Source organism: Delphinus delphis, chromosome 7, assembly GCF_949987515.2.
Source record: "Delphinus delphis chromosome 7, mDelDel1.2, whole genome shotgun sequence".
Taxonomy (NCBI): domain Eukaryota; kingdom Metazoa; phylum Chordata; class Mammalia; order Artiodactyla; family Delphinidae; genus Delphinus; species Delphinus delphis.
Window position 1 is genome coordinate 72,048,940 of NC_082689.1, and position 20,564 is coordinate 72,069,503.

General features: G+C 39.4%; 1 protein-coding gene across 6 annotated transcripts in view; it reads left to right on the top strand.

Annotated features, from left to right (window-relative positions):
- The window catches only part of WDSUB1 (WD repeat, sterile alpha motif and U-box domain containing 1), an 83,257-nt gene that overhangs the window by 35,789 nt on the left and 26,904 nt on the right, over positions 1-20,564 (top strand). For all 6 annotated transcript variants that reach the window (XR_011246545.1, XM_060016736.1, XM_060016735.1 and 3 more), the window contains one exon: positions 3,192-3,332. Coding sequence is in view for 5 of the 6 variants with exons in the window: in XM_060016736.1 (XP_059872719.1) it covers positions 3,192-3,332 (141 nt within the window). In the remaining variant the exon portion in view is untranslated. The remainder of the gene's footprint in view (positions 1-3,191; positions 3,333-20,564) is intronic.

Consider the following 20,564-nt stretch of genomic DNA (forward strand, 5'->3'; position numbering starts at 1 on the left):
ACTAACTAGCCACGTGATTTTCATCTGCAGTTTGGCTTCAGTTTATATCCAGGACTCAGGAATATTGCAAACTGCTACCTATCTTGGAGTTTGGAATTGCTGTAGACGATATAATGGTAGAACCATGGAATGACAAATGACAAGGAACTATTGTATATTGTGTCAGTCCTTACCCTTATATTCAACTGATTATCAGTCATAGATTTATCAGTCGTAGATTCTTAATTGGGAATGAGGTTTCTTCAAAGCGTTCCCTCTTCTTTTTGCTCTTGTCTTTCCAAGAAACCATGAAAGCACTTGAGACATTTTTATCATTTTCTGCTTTAAAAATTATAATATCAAATGCTTTTTAAAACTTTATGCACCAGCTGTCTTAACATCTTCAGATTTTGGAAGTTTCATGTTTCAAATTCTAGTAATACTTCCTTATGTAGACTTTCACTTGTTGCCTAACTGCATATACTGTTAAGTAATAAGAACATTTACCATTTTTTTCTTTACACACAATTGAAGTGAAATAGTCCTTTCACATGTATAGGCCTGTGCACTGACCTGCTGTTAGAGTGGGCATAACCCTTCCAGTTCAGCTGCTGCTCTTAAATTGGCCTACCCCACTTTCCTGAGAGTAGGGCATTTCGGGGTCTCCATTCCTCAGGCCTATCAGATGTCCTGTTGCTTCCGCATTGATATCAATCACAGGTCTTATGGATGTTGGTGGTTTATTCTCTTCCACTTATATAGCGGGATTCATGAGGATACCCTGCTACCTTGTTTTTTGGAAGTGTCGGTGGGATTTGATTTTGCTATCTCGTTGCTCTGTTTTTATGTGGGGATTCAGAGAAGTTTAAAAATTATATTGCTTCTATCACCATCTTCTCTAAATCCTTTAAAAAATCCCTACTGTACCTATAGTTTTGTGTCCCTTTTCTTTCCTAATACAGTTTTATGTCTTGTTTTCTCTTGATCTTTCAAGTCAGAAGTTTGTTAATAAATTTTATTTTTAAAAAATAAAAAGTTTTTAAGTTTTTTTCTCCAAGAAACCAGCTTTTGATTCTGTTGTTCTGTCTTAGGGCATTGCAGAGGTGATTCAGTGACCAGCCCAATGGGCTGTAATTGTTAGTCCAGGCCATAGCGCTCTCTTGTTACCCTGCCTCCAGCTCATGCTGGTGTTGCTGCCTTAGCAATGATATTTACAGGACAAAGTTGGGGAGAGTGAAGGCTACAAGTAGAAAGGTATTTCTTCCATTTGTGTACACAAATCTCTGCTTTAAGCTCTTTCCCATCCCCTACTCTGGAACCTAGTTAGTTCTGTTTCCTTGAGGGTTTTCTGAATTTTGTTTTGTATTTTTGATGGTTATTTGTGTCCACACTCCATCAATTCTCAATTATGTAGCATTTCCAGGGATGGGGAAGAGGGTACAGGAGGTGATAGCCTATTTAATTTGTCATCTTATTAATAGCCAGATGCCTTTTCAGAGTTATAGTAAATATAGCTAAATATTGCCCATTGCCCATACTCAGGGTTTACTAGCCCTCAGCTGGTAAGGGTCTTTTCTTTCTGAGCAATTAAGTTTAATAACACTCACTGCCAAACCCCAATCACAAAAGGAGATGTCTTCTTCTGGCCAAGTTCTGTGGATATGATTTGGTAACTGCTTGCCTGAGGGCATTCTTAAATGACATTAAAATTAGAAAAGGGTAACACACAATTTAACCTTATCCAGTACATTTTGAAATAGGGTTTCTATATTCTTTATTAATAAACATTCTAAATATTGGCACACATGTATATTCGACAGGGTAATATATATATTGTTTTCAGAATATTAAATACCTCTATATCCTTATTACATGTTGTATAATTTTCCCCTTAAATGATATGACTTAATTATTTTAGTAGTTACGTAATTATTAATGTGTTTAATTAGTCCTGTTTAATTAGTCCAATTATAAAAGTGTTTATAACATGGTGCTTTTAAAAAATTGTATTAAAAATCCTCAATTTTGTTTCAATGAATTACATAGGAGGTAAGTCATAGGAAAGCAGTAAAGCAGTTCCTAAGATGTAGGCAGCTGCTAGGTTGACTTACCATACTTGCATAGATATGGTCAATGAGTCCAAATAGATTTGAACAGTTTATTACTCATGGCACAGCAGGCAGCATGAGCTTCATATTTAAATTGGTTGCCCTTTCCACCTAGTCTTGTGGGGGCAATTTGTGTTGGTGTCATAGCTGAGGAACCCTGAGTTTATGAAACCCCCCTCCAATCGTATAAAGGAACTGCTAGCAAACTAGTCCAAGAGGAAGACATTATCTTTGTTCTTGTCAGGAAACAAATCTGCTCTCAGACTGGGAGGGAAACACTATCTCTAGCTTCCAAGTAAGTTTGCAGACATCCTTGAAAAGATTGCTAGACAAAAGGTGTCATAAGGTGTGTATAAACACATGGAGAATTACCTTCCAATCAGAAAGAAAGCTGATTTGGCTTTTTATGGGAACTCTGAGGTGTTCTGAAATGTTGTTCTTTTTTCCTACCCACCCTACACCCTCCAAACACCTCCACCTAAAATAGAACTGTCAGCTAGATTATCTAAAAATATAAACAGATAATCACACTAAACTTCCTAAACTTCATTGTATTAATCTTCCCGAAATTAAAAACTAAGATAATTTTAAAAACTTAAGATAAAAGTAATACAAATGAATGAAACATACGTGTAGAGTCTTGGACAAACATATGAACTTTATTTGAGATTGTGTTTCATATGAGAATCAGCAAGTAATATACCCAACTTCATAATGTTTAAAAATAGATGGAATTTTTATATTATCAAATTGAACATCTTTAGAAATGATTTTTAGGAAATTTTTTGTTGTCTAAATAAATTAACCTATAATAATGAGCCTTTTCTGATTTTGTGTGGTATATTAGTATTTGGGCAATCTGAAATTCTTGAGGAACTTTGAGAATCAAAAGTTATTTAGAATAAACTTGCTGAGTTATTTTAATCACACAGTATTCTATACTACAAATATTGATTAAAGAATTTATAAAGAAAAGGTTCCATGTGGTAAAACTGGATGTCTGAAGATTTTTGGTTGTAGTAGATGAAATTTCTCTTTGCTGAAGACTTGCATAAAGGTTAGAAGTAATAGTTCTCCAGCCCTAACAGAATAATTTCTTTTCAGAATCTCTAGGGCTGCGTAGTAAAGTTCTGCGGAAAATTGAAGAGCTCAGGACAAAGATGAAAACGCTTTCCTCTGAAATTCCTGATGAATTTATATGTCCAATAACTAGGGAGCTTATGAAAGATCCTGTCATTGCATCAGGTATGTGATGCTATTCTAAGTTTCAGGGCATATTATGTACTAAATAAATAATGTAGACAGTTCACAGAAGTTTGTGTTTAAATGTGAAACTTTTTCAAAATTTATTTCTCATAAGTTCTTTTTTTTTTTCTTTTTAAAAATTCCTTAGATCTGAGGTGAACTACTAAACATTGTATGTTTCTTAATGAATAAAATTGGATGGAGCAGGTTTGGATAAGATTAGAGACAAAAGAAATAATCTTGACAAGCCTTACTTAAACTTGTGAAATATGTATTTAGTTACTAGAATGTATAGTTAAAATACTGTTTTTTAAGATAGACTGTTGAGATCTATTATATTTATTTTGTCTATCATGAATTTAAACAACCTTACAGAAATAAGAATTTAAAGGATATAAAGTTACATCATTTCACATTAATTTCTAATCTTTGTAAATGAACACAGACATACATACTTTACATAGTTGTAATCAGTGAATCCATATCGTGCTTTTTATTTTTAAGACTGTTATATACATTTCTGAATATTGGCTTAGTCTACATAATTTTCAGTGTTAATAACTTTATTACACTGGAGCTCTATGCTACAATTTGACTCTTCTACTATTTGGTGTATGTATATGTTTGAAAAGCTTTATATTGTTAATAGCATTGTGCCGATATCTTGGTACTCCTTTCATTGTGTTGTTACCATTACTTAGGGGTATTTTCATGACATGTGTTCCCCAAAGCAGAATTAACTGATCAGAATATATATATATATATATATATATTTTTTTTTTTTTTTTTTTTGGCGGTATGCGGGCCTCTCACTGCTGTGGACTCTCCCGTTGTGGAGCACAGGCTCCGGACGCGCAGGCTTAACAGCCATGGCTCAGGCCCAGCCACTCCGCGGCATGTGGGATCTTCCTGGACCGGGGCACGAACCCGTGTCCCCTGCATCAGCAGGCAGACTCTCAACCACTGTGCCACCAGGGAAGCCCCCAGGATATTTTATGAATGTTAAAAAGAAGAGTTTTGATAGTTCTTGTTAGACTTTTATTAGATTGTTTTCTAGGAAAAAATAGTTTAGAATGCTACCAGAAATGTATGTAAGTGTACCTGTTTTTCCAGTTTTGTGATCATTGAATTTTAGAACTCATTTATTTTTGCAAGTTTAACACTTGTTTGAAACTGTATTCCTTTTTTTTAAAATTAATTTTTTTTTTGCTGAATTTACATTTATTTACTCCGATTTTGTTTCTTATGCCAGTAGTGTACTTTTACAGTTAAACTAAATTATTGTTAAACAGTAAGTAAAAATCTTAAAAAAGTCTTTAAGAAAGTGTGCACATGTGGGCCCCTTTCTATTTGTTTTTTTTTTTTTTTTTTTTAAACATCTTTATTGGAGTATAATTGCTTTACAATGGTATGTTAGTTTCAGCTTCACAACAAAATGAATCAGTTATATATATACATATGTTCCCATATCTCTTCCCGCTTGCGTCTCCCTCCCTCCCACCCTCCCTATCCCACCCCTCCAGGCGGTCACAAAGCACCGAGCTGATCTCCCTGTGCTATGCGGCTGCTTCCCACTAGCTATCTACCTTACGTTTGGTAGTGTATATATGTCCATGCCTCTTTATCGCTTTGTCACCGTTTACCCTTCCCCCTCCCCATAGCCTCAAGTCCATTCTCTAGTAAGTCTGTGTCTTTATTCCTGTTTCACCCCTAGGTTTTTCATGACATTTTTTTTCTTAGATTCCATATATATGTGTTAGCATACGGTATTTGTCTCTCTCTTTCTGACTTACTTCACTCTGTATGACAGACTCTAGGTCTATCCACCTCATTACAAATAGCTCAATTTCGTCTCTTTTTATGGCTGAGTAATATTCCATTGTATATATGTGCCACATCTTCTTTATCCATTCATCCGATGATGGACACTTAGGTTGTTTCCATCTCTGGGCTATTGTAAATAGAGCTGCAATGAACATTTTGGTACATGACTCTTTTTGAATTATGGTTTTCTCAGGGTATATGCCCAGTAGTGGGATTGCTGGGTCATATGGTAGTTCTATTTGTAGCTTTTTAAGGAACCTCCATACTGTTCTCCACAGTGGCTGTATCAATTTACATTCCCACCAACAGTGTAAGAGGGTTCCCTTTTCTCCACACCCTCTCCAGCATTTATTGTTTCTAGATTTTTTGATGATGCCATTCTGACTGGTGTGAGATGATATCTCATTGTAGTTTTGATTTGCATTTCTCTCATGATTAGTGATGTTGAGCATTCTTTCATGTGTTTGTTGGCACTCTGTATATCTTCTTTGGAGAAATGTCTATGTAGGTCTTCTGCCCATTTTTGGATTGGGTTGTTTGTTTTTTTGTTATTAAGCTGCATGAGCTGCTTATAAATTTTGGAGATCAATCCTTTGTCAGTTGCTTCATTTGCAAATATTTTCTCCCATTCTGAGGGTTGTCTTTTGGTCTTCTTTATGGTTTCCTTTGCTGCGCAAAAGCTTTTAAGTTTCATTAGGTCCCATTTGTTTACTCTTGTTTTTATTTCCATTTCTCTAGGAGGTGGGTCAAAAAGGACCTTGCTGTGATTTATGTCATAGAGTGTTCTGCCTATGTTTTCCTCTAAGAGTTTGATAGTTTCTGGCCTTACATTTAGGTCTTTAATCCATTTTGAGCTTATTTTTGTGTATGGTGTTAGGGAGTGATCTAATTTCATACTTCTACATGTAGCTGTCCAGTTTTCCCAGCACCACTTATTGAATAGGCTGTCCTTTCTCCACTGTACATTTCTGCCTCCTTTGTCAAAGATAAGGTGACCATATGTGCGTGGGTTTATCTCTGGGCTTTCTATCCTGTTCCATTGATCTATCTTTCTGTTTTTGTGCCAGTACCATACCGTCTTGATAACTGTAGCTTTGTAGTATAGTCTGAAGTCTGGGAGCCTCATTCCTCCAGTTCCTTCTTTCGTTCTCAAGATTGCTTTGGCTATTCGGGGTCTTTTGTGTTTCCATACAAATTGTGAAATTTTTTGTTCTAGTTCTGTGAAAAATGCCAGTGGTAGTTTGATAGGGATTGCATTGAATCTATAGATTGCTTTCGGTAGTAGAGTCATTTTCACAATGTTGATTTTTCCAATCCAAGAACATGGTATATCTCTCCATCTATTTGTATCATCTTTAATTTCTTTCATCAGTGTCTTATAATTTTCTGCATACAGATCTTTTGTCTCCTTAGGTAGGTTTATTCCTAGATATTTTATTCTTTTTGTTGCAATGGTAAATGGAAGTGTTTTCTTGATTTCACTTTCAGATTTTTCATCATTAGTATATAGGAATGCCAGAGATTTCTGTGCATTAATTTTGTATCCTGCCACTTTACCAAATTCATTGATTAGCTCTAGTAGTTTTCTGGTAGCATCTTTAGGGTTCTCTATGTATAGGATCATGTCATCTGCAAACAGTGACAGCTTTACTTCTTCTTTTCTGATTTGGATTCCTTTTATTTCCTTTTCTTCTCTGATTGCTGTGGCTAAAACTTCCAAAACTATGTTGAATAAGAGTGGTGAGAGTGGGCAACCTTGTCTTGTTCCTGATCTTAGTGGAAATGCTTTCAGTTTTTCACCATTGAGGATGATGTTTGCTGTGGGCTTGTCATATATGGCCTTTATTATGTTGAGGAAAGTTCCCTCTATGCCTACTTTCTGCAGGGTTTTTATCATAAATGGGTGTTGAATTTTGTCAAAAGCTTTCTCTGCATCTATTGAGATGATCATATGGTTTTTCTCCTTCAGTTTGTTAATATGGTTTATCACATTGATAGATTTGCGTATATTGAAGAATCCTTGCATTCCTGGAATAAACCCCACTTGATCATGGTGTATGATCCTTTTAATGTGCTGTTGGATTCTGTTTGCTAGTATTTTGTTGAGGATTTTTGCATCTATGTTCATCAGTGATATTGGCCTGTAGTTTTCTTTCTTTGTGACATCCTTGTCTGGATTTGGTATCAAGGTGATGGTGGCCTCGTAGAAGGAGTTTGGGAGCGTTCCTCCCTCTGCTGTATTTTGGAAGAGTTTGAGAAGGATAGGTGTTAGCTCTTCTCTAAATGTTTTATAGAATTCACCTGTGAAGCCATCTGGTCCTGGGCTTTTGTTTGTTGGAAGATTTTTAATCACAGTTTCAATTTCAGTGCTTGTGATTGGTCTGTTCATATTTTCTATTTCTTCCTGATTCAGTCTTGGCAGGTTGTGCATTTCTAAGAATTTGTCCATTTCTTCCAGATTGTCCATTTTAATGGCATAGAGTTGCTTGTAGTAATCTCTCATGATCTCTTTTATTTCTGCAGTGTCAGTTGTTACCTCTCCTTTTTCATTTCTAATTCTATTGATTTGAGTCTTCTCCCTTTTTTTCTTGATGAGTCTGGCTAGTGGTTTATCTATTTTGTTTATCTTCTCAAAGAACCAGCTTTTAGTTTTATTGATCTTTGCTATTGTTTCCTTCATTTCTTTTTCATTTATTTCTGATCTGATTTTTATGATTTCTTTCCTTCTGCTAGCTTTGGGGATTTTTTGTTCTTCTTTCTCTAATTGCTTGAGGTGCAAGGTTAGGTTGTTTATTCGAGATGTTTCCTGCTTCTTAAGGTGGGCTTGTATTGCTATAAACTTCCCCCTTAGAACTGCTTTTGCTGCATCCCACAGGTTTTGGGTCGTTGTGTCTCCATTGTCATTTGTCTCTAGGTATTTTTTGATTTCCTCTTTGATTTCTTCAGTGATCACTTCATTATTAAGTAGTGTATTGTTTAGCCTCCATGTGTTTGTATTTTTTACAGATTTTTTCCTGTAATTGATATCTAGTCTCATGGCGTTGTGGTCAGAAAAGATACTTGATACAATTTCAATTTTCTTAAATTTACCAAGGCTTGATTTGTGACCCAAGATATGATCTATCCTGGAGAATGTTCCATGAGCACTTGAGAAAAATGTGTATTCTGTTGTTTTTGGATGGAATGTCCTATAAATATCAATTAACTCCATCTCGTTTAATGTATCATTTAAAGCTTGTGTTTCCTTATTTATTTTCATTTTGGATGATCTGTCCATTGGTGAAAGTGGGGTGTTAAAGTCCCCTACTATGAATGTGTTACTGTCGATTTCCCCTTTTATGGTTGTCAGTATTTGCCTTATGTATTGAGGTGCACCTATGTTGGGTGCATAAATATTTACAATTGTTATATCTTCCTCTTGGATCGATCCCTTGATCATTATGTAGTGTCCTTCTTTGTCTCTTCTAATGGTCTTTGTTTTAAAGTCTATTTTGTCTGATATGAGAATTGCTACTCCAGCTTTCTTTTGGTTTCCATTTGCATGAAATACCTTTTTCCATCCCCTTACTTTCAGTCTGTATGTGTCTCTAGGTCTGAAGTGGGTCTCTTGTAGACAGCAAATATATGGGTCTTGTTTTTGTATCCATTCAGCCAATCTGTGTCTTTTGGTGGGAGCATTTAGTCCATTTACATTTAAGGTAATTATCGATATGTGTGTTCCTATTCCCATTTTCTTAATTGTTTTGGGTTCGTTATTGTAGGTCCTTTCCTTCTTTTGTGTTTCTTGCCTAGAGAAGTTCCTTTAGCAGTTGTTGTAGAGCTGGTTTGGTGGTGCTGAACTCTCTCAGCTTTTGCTTGTCTGTAAAGATTTTAATTTCTCCATCAAATCTGAATGAGATCCTTGCTGGGTAGAGTAGTCTTGGCTGCAGGTTTTTCTCCTTCAACACTTTCAATATGTCCTGCCACTCCCTTCTGGCTTGCAGAGTTTCTGCTGAAAGATCAGCTGTTAACCTTATGGGGATTCCCTTGTGTGTTATTTGTTGTTTTTCCCTTGCTGCTTTTAATATGTTTTCTTTGTATTTAATTTTTGACAGTTTGATTAATATGTGTCTTGGCGTATTTCTCCTTGGATTTATCCTGTATGGGACTCTCTGTGCTTCCTGGACTTGATTAACTATTTCCTTTCCCATATTAGGGAAGTTTTCAACTATAATCTCTTCAAATATTTTCTCAGTCCCTTTCTTTTTCTCTTCCTCTTCTGGAACCCCTATAATTCGAATGTTGGTGCGTTTAATGTTGTCCCAGAGGTCTCTGAGACTGTCCTCAGTTCTTTTCATTCTTTTTTCTTTATTCTGCTCTGCAGTAGTTATTTCCACTATTTATCTTCCAGGTCACTTATCCGTTCTTCTGCCTCAGTTATTCTGCTATTGATCCCATCTAGAGTACTTTTAATTTCATTTATTGTGTTGTTCATCGTTGCTTGTTTCATCTTTATTAGTTCTTCTAGGTCCTTGTTAACTGATTCTTGCAATTTGTCCATTCTATCGTCCATTCTATCTCCAAGATTTCGGATCAACCTTACTATCATTATTCTGAATTCTTTTTCAGGTAGACTGCCTATTTCCTCTTCATTTGTTAGGTCTGGTGGGTTTTTATCTTGCTCCTTCATCTGCTGTGTGTTTTTCTGTCTTTTCATTTTGCTTATCTTACTGTGTTTGGGGTCTCCTTTTTTTATTTGGCAGGCTGAAGGTTTGTAGTTCCTGTTGTTTTTTGTGTCTGTCCCCAGTGGCTAAGGTTGGTTCAGTGGGTTGTGTAGGCTTCCTGGTGGAGGGTACTAGTGCCTGTGTTCTGGTGTATGAGGCTGGATCTTGTCTTTCTGGTGGGCAGGTCCACGTCTGGTGGTGTGTTTTGGGGTGTCTGTAGACTTATTATGATTTTGGGCAGCCTCTCTGCTAATGGGTGGGGTTGTGTTCCTGTCTTGCTAGTTGTTTGGCATAGGATGTCCAGCACTGTAGCTTGCTGGTCGTTGAGTGAAGCTGGGTGCTGGCGTTGAGATGGAGATCTCTCGGAGATTTTTGCTGTTTGATATTATGTGCAGCTGGGAGGCCTCTTGTGGACCAGTGTCCTGAAGTTGGCTCTCCCACCTCAGAGGCACAGCACTGAGTCCTGGCTGCAGCACCAAGAGCCTTTCATCCACAGGGCTCCTTAATTTGGGATGATTCGTTGTCTATTCAGGTATTCCACAGATGCAGTGTATATCAAATTGATTGTAGAGCTTTAATCCGCTGCTTCTGAGGCTGCTGGGAGAGATTTCCCTTTCTCTTCTTTGTTCTCACAGTTCCCAGGGGCTCAGCTTTGGATTTGGCCCCGCCTGTGCGTGTAGGTCGCCGGAGGGCGTCTGTTCTTTGCTCAGACAGGACGGGGTTAAAGGAGCCGCTGATTCAGAGGCTCTGGCTCACCCAGGCCGGGGGGTAGGGAGGGTCACGGAGTGCGGGGCGGGCCTGCAGCGGCAGAGGCCGGCGTGACGCTGCAGCCTGAGGCGCGCCGTGCGCTCTCCCGGGGGAGCCGTCCCTGGATCCCGGGACCTTGGCAGTGGCGGGCTGCACAGGCTCCCCGGAAGGGCGTGTGGCTAGTGACCTGTGTTCGCACACAGGCCTCCTGGCGGCGGCAGCAGCGGCCTTAGCGTCCCATGTCCGTCTCTGGGCTCCGCACTCTTAGCCACGGCTCGCGCCCGTCCCTGGAGCTCTCTCAAGCAGCGTTCTTAATCCCCTCTCCTCGTGCACCAGGAAACAAAGAGGGACGTAAAAGTCTCTTGCCTCTTCCGCAGGTCCAGACCCCTCCCCAGACTCTCTCCCGGCCAGCTGCGGCGCACCAACGCCCTGCAGGCTGTGTTCACGCCGCCAACCCCAGTCCTCTCCAGGCGCTCCGACAAAAGCCGGAGCCTCAGCTCCCAGTCCCGCCCGCCCTGGCGGGCGAGCAGACAAGCCTCTCGGCTGGTGAGTGCCGGTCGGCCCGATCCTCTGCGCTGGAATCTGTCCGCTTTGCCCTCCGCACCCCTGTTGCTGTGCTCTCCTCCGCGGCTCCCAAGCTCCCCCACTCCGCCTCCCGAAGTCTCCACCCGCGAAGGGGCTTCCTAGTGTGTGGACACTTTTCCTCCTTCACAGCTCTCTTCCGCTGGTGCAGGACCCGTCCCTATCCTTTTGTCTCTGTTTAGTTTTTTCTTTTGCCCTAACCAGGTACGTGGGGGGTTCCTTGCCTTTTGGGAGGTCTGAGGTCTTCTGCCAGCGTTCAGTAGGTGCTCCGTAGGAGTTGTTCCACGCGTAGATGTATTTCTGGTGTATCTGTGGAGAGGAAGGTGATCTCCGCGTCTTACTCTTCCGCCATCTTCCCGGAAGTCCTCTATTTGTTTTTATTTCTCAGAAATCTTTAGACTGCCTCATTTCTGGTCTGGATCAGTTATAGTGAAGGCAAAATTCCACTACAGTGGAGGTGTAGTGGAGTGTAGTCTGAGAGTGAGTTGATGGTTGATGGGGGTGATAATAAACTGGGACTTACGTCCTAAACTTACCCAGCTCATCAGAGAGACAGGTATACCAGATTTGGGGAAATTTGTAATTAGATGCAGGCATTAATTATTTAAATACATCTTTTCTTAATTGTAGTAAAATACACATAAAATTTACTGTCTTAACCATTTTTAAGTGTATTACACTATTGTGTAACCAATCTCCAGAATATTTTCTTCTTGCAAAACAAACTATATACCTTCTTGTTTCTATGAATTTGACTATTCTACATATCTCATATAAGTGGAACCATACAGTGTTTGTCTTCTTGTGTCTGGCTTATTTCATTTAGCATAATGTCCTCGAGGTTCATCCACATTGTAGCCTGTGTCAGAATTTCGTTCCTTTTTAAAGCTGAATAATACACCATTGTATGTATACACATCTTGTTTATCCATTCATCCATCAGTGGATGTTTGGTTTCCTTCCAGCTTTTGGCTATTATGAATAATGCTGCTTTGAACAGGGATATACAAATATCTCTTTGAGTTGCTGCTTTCAATTCCTTTGGGTAAATGCCCAGAAGTCGAATTGCTAGGTTATATGGTAATTCTTTTTTTTTCTATTTATTTTTCACATCCTTATTGGTGTATAAATGCTCCATGGTGTTTGTGTGCCGCACAACAAAGTGAATCAGCTATATGTATACATATATCCCCATATACCCTCCCACTTGAGCCTCCCTCCCACCTTCCCTATCCCATCCCTCTAGGTCGTCACAAAGCACCGAGCTGATCTCCCTGTGCTAAGCAGCAGCTTCCCACTAGCCATCCGCTTTACATTTGGTAGTGTATATATGTCAGTGCTACTCTCACTTCATCCCAGCTTTCTCTTCCCCACCCCGTGCCCTCAAGTCTTCCCTCAAGTCTGTTCTCTACGTCTGCGTCTTTATTCCTGCCCTGCCACTAGGTTCATCAGTACTGCTTTTTTAAATTCCATACATATGCGTTAGCATACGGTATTTGTTTTTCTCTTTCTGACTGTCTTCACTCTGTATGACAGATTCTAGGTCCATCCACCTCACTACAAATAACTCAGTTTTGTTCCTTTTATGGGTGAGTAATATTCCATTGTATATATGTGCCACATCTTCTTTATCCAATCATCTGTTGATGGACATTTAGGTTACTTCCATGTCCTGGGTATTGTAAATAGTGCTGCAATGAACATTGTGGTACATGTCTCTTTTTGAATTACGGTTTTCAAGGGTATATCCCCAGTAGTGGGATTGCTGGCTCATACGGTAGTTCTATTTTTAGTTTTTTAAGGAACCTCCATACTGTTCTCCATAGTGGCTGTATCAATTTACATTCCCACCAACAATGCAGGAGGGTTCCCTTTTCTCCACACCCTCTCCAGCATTTATTGTTTCTAGATTTTTTGATGATGGCCATTCTGACTGGTGTGAGGTGATGCCTCGTTGTGGTCTTGATTTGCATTTCTCTAATGATTAGTGATGTTGAGCATCTTTTCATGCATTTGTTGGCCATCTGTATGTCTTCTTTGGAAAAATGTCTATTTAAGTCTTCCGCCCATTTTTGGACTGGGTTGTTTGTTTTTGTGATATTGAGCTGCATGAGCTGCTTGTATATTTTGGAGATTAATCCTTTGTCAGTTGCTTCATTTGCAAATATTTTCTCCTATTCTGAGGGTTCTTTTTGTCTTGTTTATGGTTTCCTTTGCTGTGCAAACGCTTTTAAGTTTCATTAGGTCCCATTTGTTTATTTTTATTTCCCTTTAGGAGATAGGTCAAAAAGGATCTTGCTGGGATTTATGTCAAGAGTGTTCTACCTACGTTTTCTTCTAAGGGTTTTATAGTGTCTGGCCTTACATTTAGGTTTTTAATCCATTTTGAGTTTATTTTTGTGTATGGTGTTAGGGTGTGTTCCAATTTCATTCTTTTACATGTAGCTGTCCATTTTACCCAGCACCACTTATTGAAGAGACTGTCTTTTCTCCATTGTATATCCTTGTCTCCTTTGTCTAAGATAAGGTGACCATATGTGCATGGGTTTATCTCTGGGCTTTCTATCCTATTCCATTGATCTGTATTTCTGCTTTTGTGTCAGTACCATACTGTCTTCATTACTGTAGCTTTGTAGTATAGTCTGAAGTCAGGGAGCCTGATTCCTCCAGCTCCGTTTTTCTTTCTCGAGATTGCTATGGCTATTTGGGTCTTTTATGTTTCCATATAAATTGTAAAATTTCTTGTTCTAGTTCTGTGAAAAATGCCATAGGTAACTTGATAGAGATTGCATTGAACTACCCTGCTTTGGGTAGTATAGTCATTTTCACAATATTGATTCTTCCAATCCAGCAGCATGGTATGTCCCTCCATCTGTTTATGTTATCTTTGATTTCTTTCATCAGTGTTTTATAGTTTTCTGAGTACAGGTCTTTTGTCTCCTTAGGTAGGTTTATTCCTAAGTATTTTATTCTTCTTGTTGTGATGGTAAATGGGAGTGTTTCCTTAATTTCTCTTTCTGATCTTTCGCTGTTAGTGTATAGGAATTCAAGAGATACTGTGCATTATTTTGTATCCTGCAACCTTACCAAATGCATTAGTTCTAGTAGTTTTCTGGTGGCATCTTTCAGATTTTCTTTGTATAGTATCATGTCATTGAAAACAGTGACAGTTTTATTTCTTCTTTTCCAATTCGTATTTCTTTTTCTTTGAATGCTGTGGCTAGGACTTACAATACTGTGTTGAATAATAGTGACGAGAGTGGACCTCCTTGTCTTGTTCCTGATCTTAGAGGAAATGCTTTCAGTTTTTCACCATCGAGAATGATGTGGCTGCTGGTTTGTCATATATGGTCTTTATTATGTTGAGGTAGGTTCCCTTTATGCCCACTTTCTGGAGAGTTTTTATCATAAATGGATGTTGAATTTTTTCAAAAGCTATTTCTGCATCTATTGAGATGATCATATGGTTTTTATTCTTTCATTTGTTAATATGGTGTATCACATTGATTGTTTTGCATATATTGAAGAATCCTTGCATCCCTGGGATAAATCGCACTTGATCATGCTGTACAGTCTTTTTTTTTTTTTTTGTGGTACGCGGGCCTCTCACCGTTGTGGCCTCTCCCGTTGCGGGGCACAGGCTCCGGAAGCGCAGGCTCAGCGGCTATGGCTCACGGGCCCAGCCGCTCCCCGGCATGTGGGATTTTCGCCGACCGGGGCACGAACCCGTGTCCCCTGCATTGGCAAGCGGATTCTCAACCACTGCGCCACCAGGGAAGCTCCTGTACAGTCTTTTTAATGTGCTGTTGGATTCTGTTTGCTAGTGTTTTGTTGAAGATTTTTACATCTATATTCATCAGTGATGTTGGTCTGTAATTTTCTTTTTTTGTAGTATCTTTGTCTGGTTTTGATATCAGGCTGATGGTGGCCTCGTAGAATGAGTTTGGGAGTGTTCCATCCTCTGCAGTTTTTTGGAAGAGTTTGAGAAGGGCGGGTGTTACCTCTTCTCTAAATATTTCATAGAATTCCCCTGTGAAGCCATCTGGTCCTGGACTTTTGTTTGTTGGAAGATTTTTCATTATGGTTTCAATTTCATTACCTGTGATTGGTCTGTTTATATTTTCTCATTCTTCCTGGTTCAATATTGGAAGGTTGTACTTTTCCAAGAATTAGTCCATTTCTTCCAGGTTGTCCATTTTATTGGCATATAGCTGCTTATAGTAGTCTCTTATGATCTTTTGTATTTCTGTGGTGTCAGTTGTAATCTCTCCTTTTCAGTTCTAATTTTATTGATTTGCGTCCTCTCTCTTTTTCTTGCTGAGTCTGGCTAAAGGTTTATCAATTTTGTTTATCTTCTCAAACAACTTACAGTTTTATTGATCTTTGTTATTGTTTTCTTTGTTTCTGTTTCATTTATTTCTGCTTTGATCTTTATTTCTTCTACTAACTTTGGGTTTTGTTTGTTCTGCCTTCTCTAGTTCCTTTAGATGTACGGTTAGATTGTTTGAGATTTTTCTTGTTTTTTGAGGTAGGATTGTATTGCTATAAACTTCCATCTTAGAAGTGCTTTTGCTGCATCCCATAGGTTTTGTATCATCGTGGTTTTTTTGTCATTTGTTTGTAGGTATTTTTTTATTTCTTCAGTAATCTATGGTTATTTAGCAGCACACTATTTAGCTCCTTGTATTTATGTTTTTTTTACAGGTTTTTCTTTTGTGTGTATAATTGATTTCTAATCTCATAGTGTTGTGGTTGGAAAAGACACTTGATATGATTTGTGACCCAAGATGTGATCTATTCTGGGGAACTTTTCATGTGCACTTGAGAAGAAAGTGTACTCTAATGCTTTTGGGTGGTATGTCCTGAAAATATTAATTACGTCTACCTGGTCTATTGTGACATTTAAAGCTTGTGTTTCCTTATTTATTTTCTGCCTGGTTGATCTGTCTGTTGGTATAAGTAGGGTGTTAAAGTCCCCCACTATTATTGTGTTACTGTGAATTTCTCCATTTAAGGCTGTTGGTATTTGCCTTATGTATTGAGGTGCTCCTACGTTGGGTGCATAAATATTTATAATTGTTATGTTTTCTTGGATTGATCCCTTGATCATTATGTAGTGTTCTTCCTTACTTCTTGTAACAGTCTTTATTTTAAAGTCTATTTTATCTGATATGAGTATTGCTACTCCAGCTTTCTTTCGATTTCCATTTGCATGGGATATCTTTTTCCACCCCCTCACTTTCAGTCTGTATGTGTTCCTAGGTCTGAAGTGCATTTCTTTTTTTTTTAACATCTTTAGTGGAGTATAATTGCTTTACAATGGTGTGTTAGTTTCTGCTTTATAACAAAGTGAATCAGTTATACATATACATATGTTCCCATATCTCTGAAGTGTGTTTCTTGTAGACGGCATATATATAGGTCTTGTTTTTGTATCCATTCAGCCAGTCTGTCTTTTGGTTGGAGCATTTAATCCATTTACATTCAAGGTGATTATCGATATGTATGTTCCTATTACCATTTTCTTAATTGACTTGGGTTTGTTTTTGTGGGTCTTTTTCTTCTCTTGTGTTTCCCACTTAGAGAAGTTCCTTTAGCATTTGTTGTAAGGCAGGTTTGGTGGTCCTGAATTCTCATAGCTTTTGCTTGTCTGTAAAGCTTTTCGTTTTTCCGTCGAATCTGAATGATATCCTTGCTGGGTAGAGTAATCTTGGTTGTAGGTTTTTCCCTTTCATCATTTAAAATATATCCTGCCTCTCCCTTCTGGCCTTTAAAGTTTCTGCTGAGAAATCAGCTGATGTCCTTATGGGATTCCCTTGTGTGTTATTTTTTGCTTTTCCCTTGCTACTTTTAATATTTTTTTAATTTAATTTTTGCTAGTTTGATTAACATGTCTTGGAGTTTTTCTCCTTGGCTTTATCCTGTATGGGACTCTCTGCGCTTTCTGGACTTAAGTGGTTATTTCCCTTCTGGTGTTAGGGAAGTTTTCAACTGTGATGTCTTCAAATATTTTCTCAGACCCTTTCTGTTTCTCTTTTACTTCTGGGACCCCTATTATTCAAATGTTGGTGTGTTTAATGTTGTCCCAGAGGTCTCTGAGACTGTCCTTACTTCTATTCATTCTTTTTTTTTTTATTCTGCTCCATGGCAGTTATTTCTACCATTTTATCTTCCAGCTCACTTATCCTTTCTTCTGCCTCAGTTATTCTGCTATTGATTCCTTCTAGAGTATTTTTAATTTCAGTTATTGTGTTGTTCCTCACTGTTTGCTCTTTAGTTCTTCTAGGTCCTTGTTAAACGTTTCTTGTATTTTCTCCATTCTGTTTCCAAGATTTTGGATCATCTTTACTGTCCTTACTCTTAATTCTTTTTCAGGTAAGTTGGCTATTTCATCTTCATTTATTTGGTGTTGTAGGTTTTTACTTTGCTCCTTTGTCTGTAACATTGTTTTGTTGTTTGTTTTTTTTTTTTGATGAGTGGGATTGTGTTCCTGTTTTACTGGTTGTTTGACCTGAGGCGTCCAGCACTGGAGTTTGCAGGTGGTTGGGTAGAGCTGATCTTGGTGGTGAGATGAGCACCTCTGGGAGGCCTCACTCTGATTAATATTCCCTGAAGTTCTCTGTTAGTCCAGTGATTTGGACTCAGTGCTCCCACCACAGGAGCTCAGGCCCAACCTCCAGCTGGGAACCAAGATCCCGCAAGCTGTGCGGTTCAGCAAAAAATAAGAAAAAAAGGAGTAGTACAATAACAAAGAATAAATAATAAAATAAATTTAGAAAGATAAAAAATGCATTAGGAAAATAAAAATATAATTGAAACAACTGCAACAAGGTAAAAGAAAACCACAACAGAAAAAAAGAGAAAAAAAAGGGTAGGGGGAACAAGCCAAAAGGAACGAACAATAACAAAGTATAAAGAATAAAATAAAATTGGAAAAATAAAAGATTAGAAAAAATAAAAATATAAAGGAGTCAACAACAAGGTAAAAGTGAATGCCAACCTAAAAGAAGAAAAAAAAAGCCTTGGCTATTGGGGGCGGAGCTTATGCAGGGGTGGAACTTAGGTAGGGGCGGGGCTTAGGCTATGGTGAGACCTGTGGGGGGGTGGTTATGTTTAAGCATGGGGCGGGGCTTAGGCTCAAGACCGACACAGCTGTCAGAGGCCTTGGGGGCGAGGCCTAGGCTTAGGACCTGCGCAGAAGGGGAGAGGCAGCACATCCAGAGGGCCTCCGGAGTGTGGAGTTCCAGAGTTTGGAGGTAGGGCCCTATGTGAGGGTGTGTGGGTGGGGTTTAGGCCCAGCTCATTGGAGGGGGTCTCAGGCGGTGTCTCTGAGTGTAGATGTAGGGCCCTAGGTGAGGGTGTAGGGCTGGGGCTTGGGCTCTGCGCAGCAGAAGGGAGGGTCTGAGGGCAGAGGATGATGCCCACAAGGGCAGCAGGCTCCCCGGTGCCCAAATGGGCAGGCAAAGCGCTGGCCGCATTCCTTTCCATTCTTCCGCCCCCAACAGTCTCCCCCATCACTGCTGGACCCCAACCATGGGTGGGTCCCGCTGGGTGTAGGAACTCTTCCCCTCCCCCAGCCGCCCCTCAGGGGTGCTGGTCCCAGAGATCTGGCTTTTACTTTTGCTCCCCCTTCCCTCCCTCCCACTCTCTCAGGACCTGCGTGGCTAGAGGGGGCCTAAGTGGACAGAGGATCAGGACCGGGATCTCTGCAGGCTCCCAGGGGGCCCAGTTGGGCAGGGGAAACCCTGGACATGCTCCCTTTTGATCCTCTGCCTTCCTAATTGTCCCCCCCCCTTTCTGGGCATGGGATCCCTTCCCCTCCCCCAGCCGCCCCTCAGGGGTGCCGGTCCCATCCTGCCTCCACTTCTCCTCCCCCATCACTGCCCCCCACACACACCTCACGTCCTACCCGGTCACTGGGGGTTCCTCTCATCCCCTTAGGTGTCCATGGTCCCCCACTGGTCCCTGGTAGGTGCTCTAGTTGTGCAGAGATGCAAATTCCGTGTCCTCCTAGTCTGCCATCTTGACTCCGCCCTGTCTTGCAGTCTTAATGTGAATGTTTCTGTAGAATAAATTACCTAAAGCTGCAGTTAGTGAAGGATACTGACAAATTGTCCTCTCAACATTATATGGGGTCCCTATTTCCCATATCCTTGCCTCTACTGGGTGTTAGCAATCTTAATCTTTCTCATTCTAGTGAGTGAGAAGTAATCTCACTTTGCATTTTTTTGTATAATATTGAGTTTGAGCGCTTTTAAATGTTTTTAACCACTTATAATTCCTTATGTGACTCTCTTATTCATCAGCATTTAATTCAAATTTAATTTCATTATTTTTAGTTATTATTTAGTAAGAAACATACTTATGGGAGCCACTATGATCTAGTAGTTGAGGATATGCACTGAAGAACCAGACTGCCTGGGTCTAAATCTGTTTCATTACTTATTAGCTGAGGTACCTTGTGGGAGGTTATATAATCTTGCTGTGTCTCATTTTCCTTATGTACAAAATGGGATACTAGCACTTAACCTCATGGGATTCTTATAAGAATCAAATGAGTTAATGTATGGTAGGTACTTAAAAGAGCACCACTCAATAAATGGCAGTAAACTCGTTTAATTTCAGGCTATGAAATTTTCTCTGAGCATGGTAATGGCTGTATATTTTTGGCTTTGGTATGTTATATCAGGACCCTTATTTGCAACTGAAAGTAACTCAACTTGAATTAGGTTAAGCAGAAATGGTAATTATTAATAGTTACTGTAAGTGAGTCTCAGGAAAAACTGGCACCAGAGACGTGAGTGTTGTTGGGGTACTGTTTCTTATCTGCTCCAAGGCTTCTGAATAGCCACCTTCTGTGATACTCAGTGTGCCTTTTCCATGTGTTAGAAAAACATGAACACCTGTAGGTCCCAAATTTTACATTTTACAGTTTCACCCACCAGAAAGGAACCATTCTGACATTTCTCTCTAGTGCCAACTCCAAAAATCCCAGAGGCTCCCAACCTGATTCAGGAGCGTACCCCAGTGCTAGTCTCTGCAGGCATGAGGTGCAGCGCTGAGATTTGTCTGACCGTGGAGAGTAGAATTATATATAAATGGAGCAACATCCTAAGGAGGATAGTGGTGGAAGGGACAGTTTCCAGAAAAGGGGTACTGACCAAATAATAAATATTCACTACCTAGATTTTGCCATATTTTCCATATCTTCAATTTCTAAGTAATATATACTTTCAGCTTACATTTCTACTTTTACCCAAAGGTTGGTAGAAAAACTGTTTTAAACTTTGCAAATTGTTTGATTAGTTTTGAGGTTGTGTTTTGGGAAAGGGGTGTCTAGTTTTGTTGCATGGAATCAAATGTGAAACTGTATTTC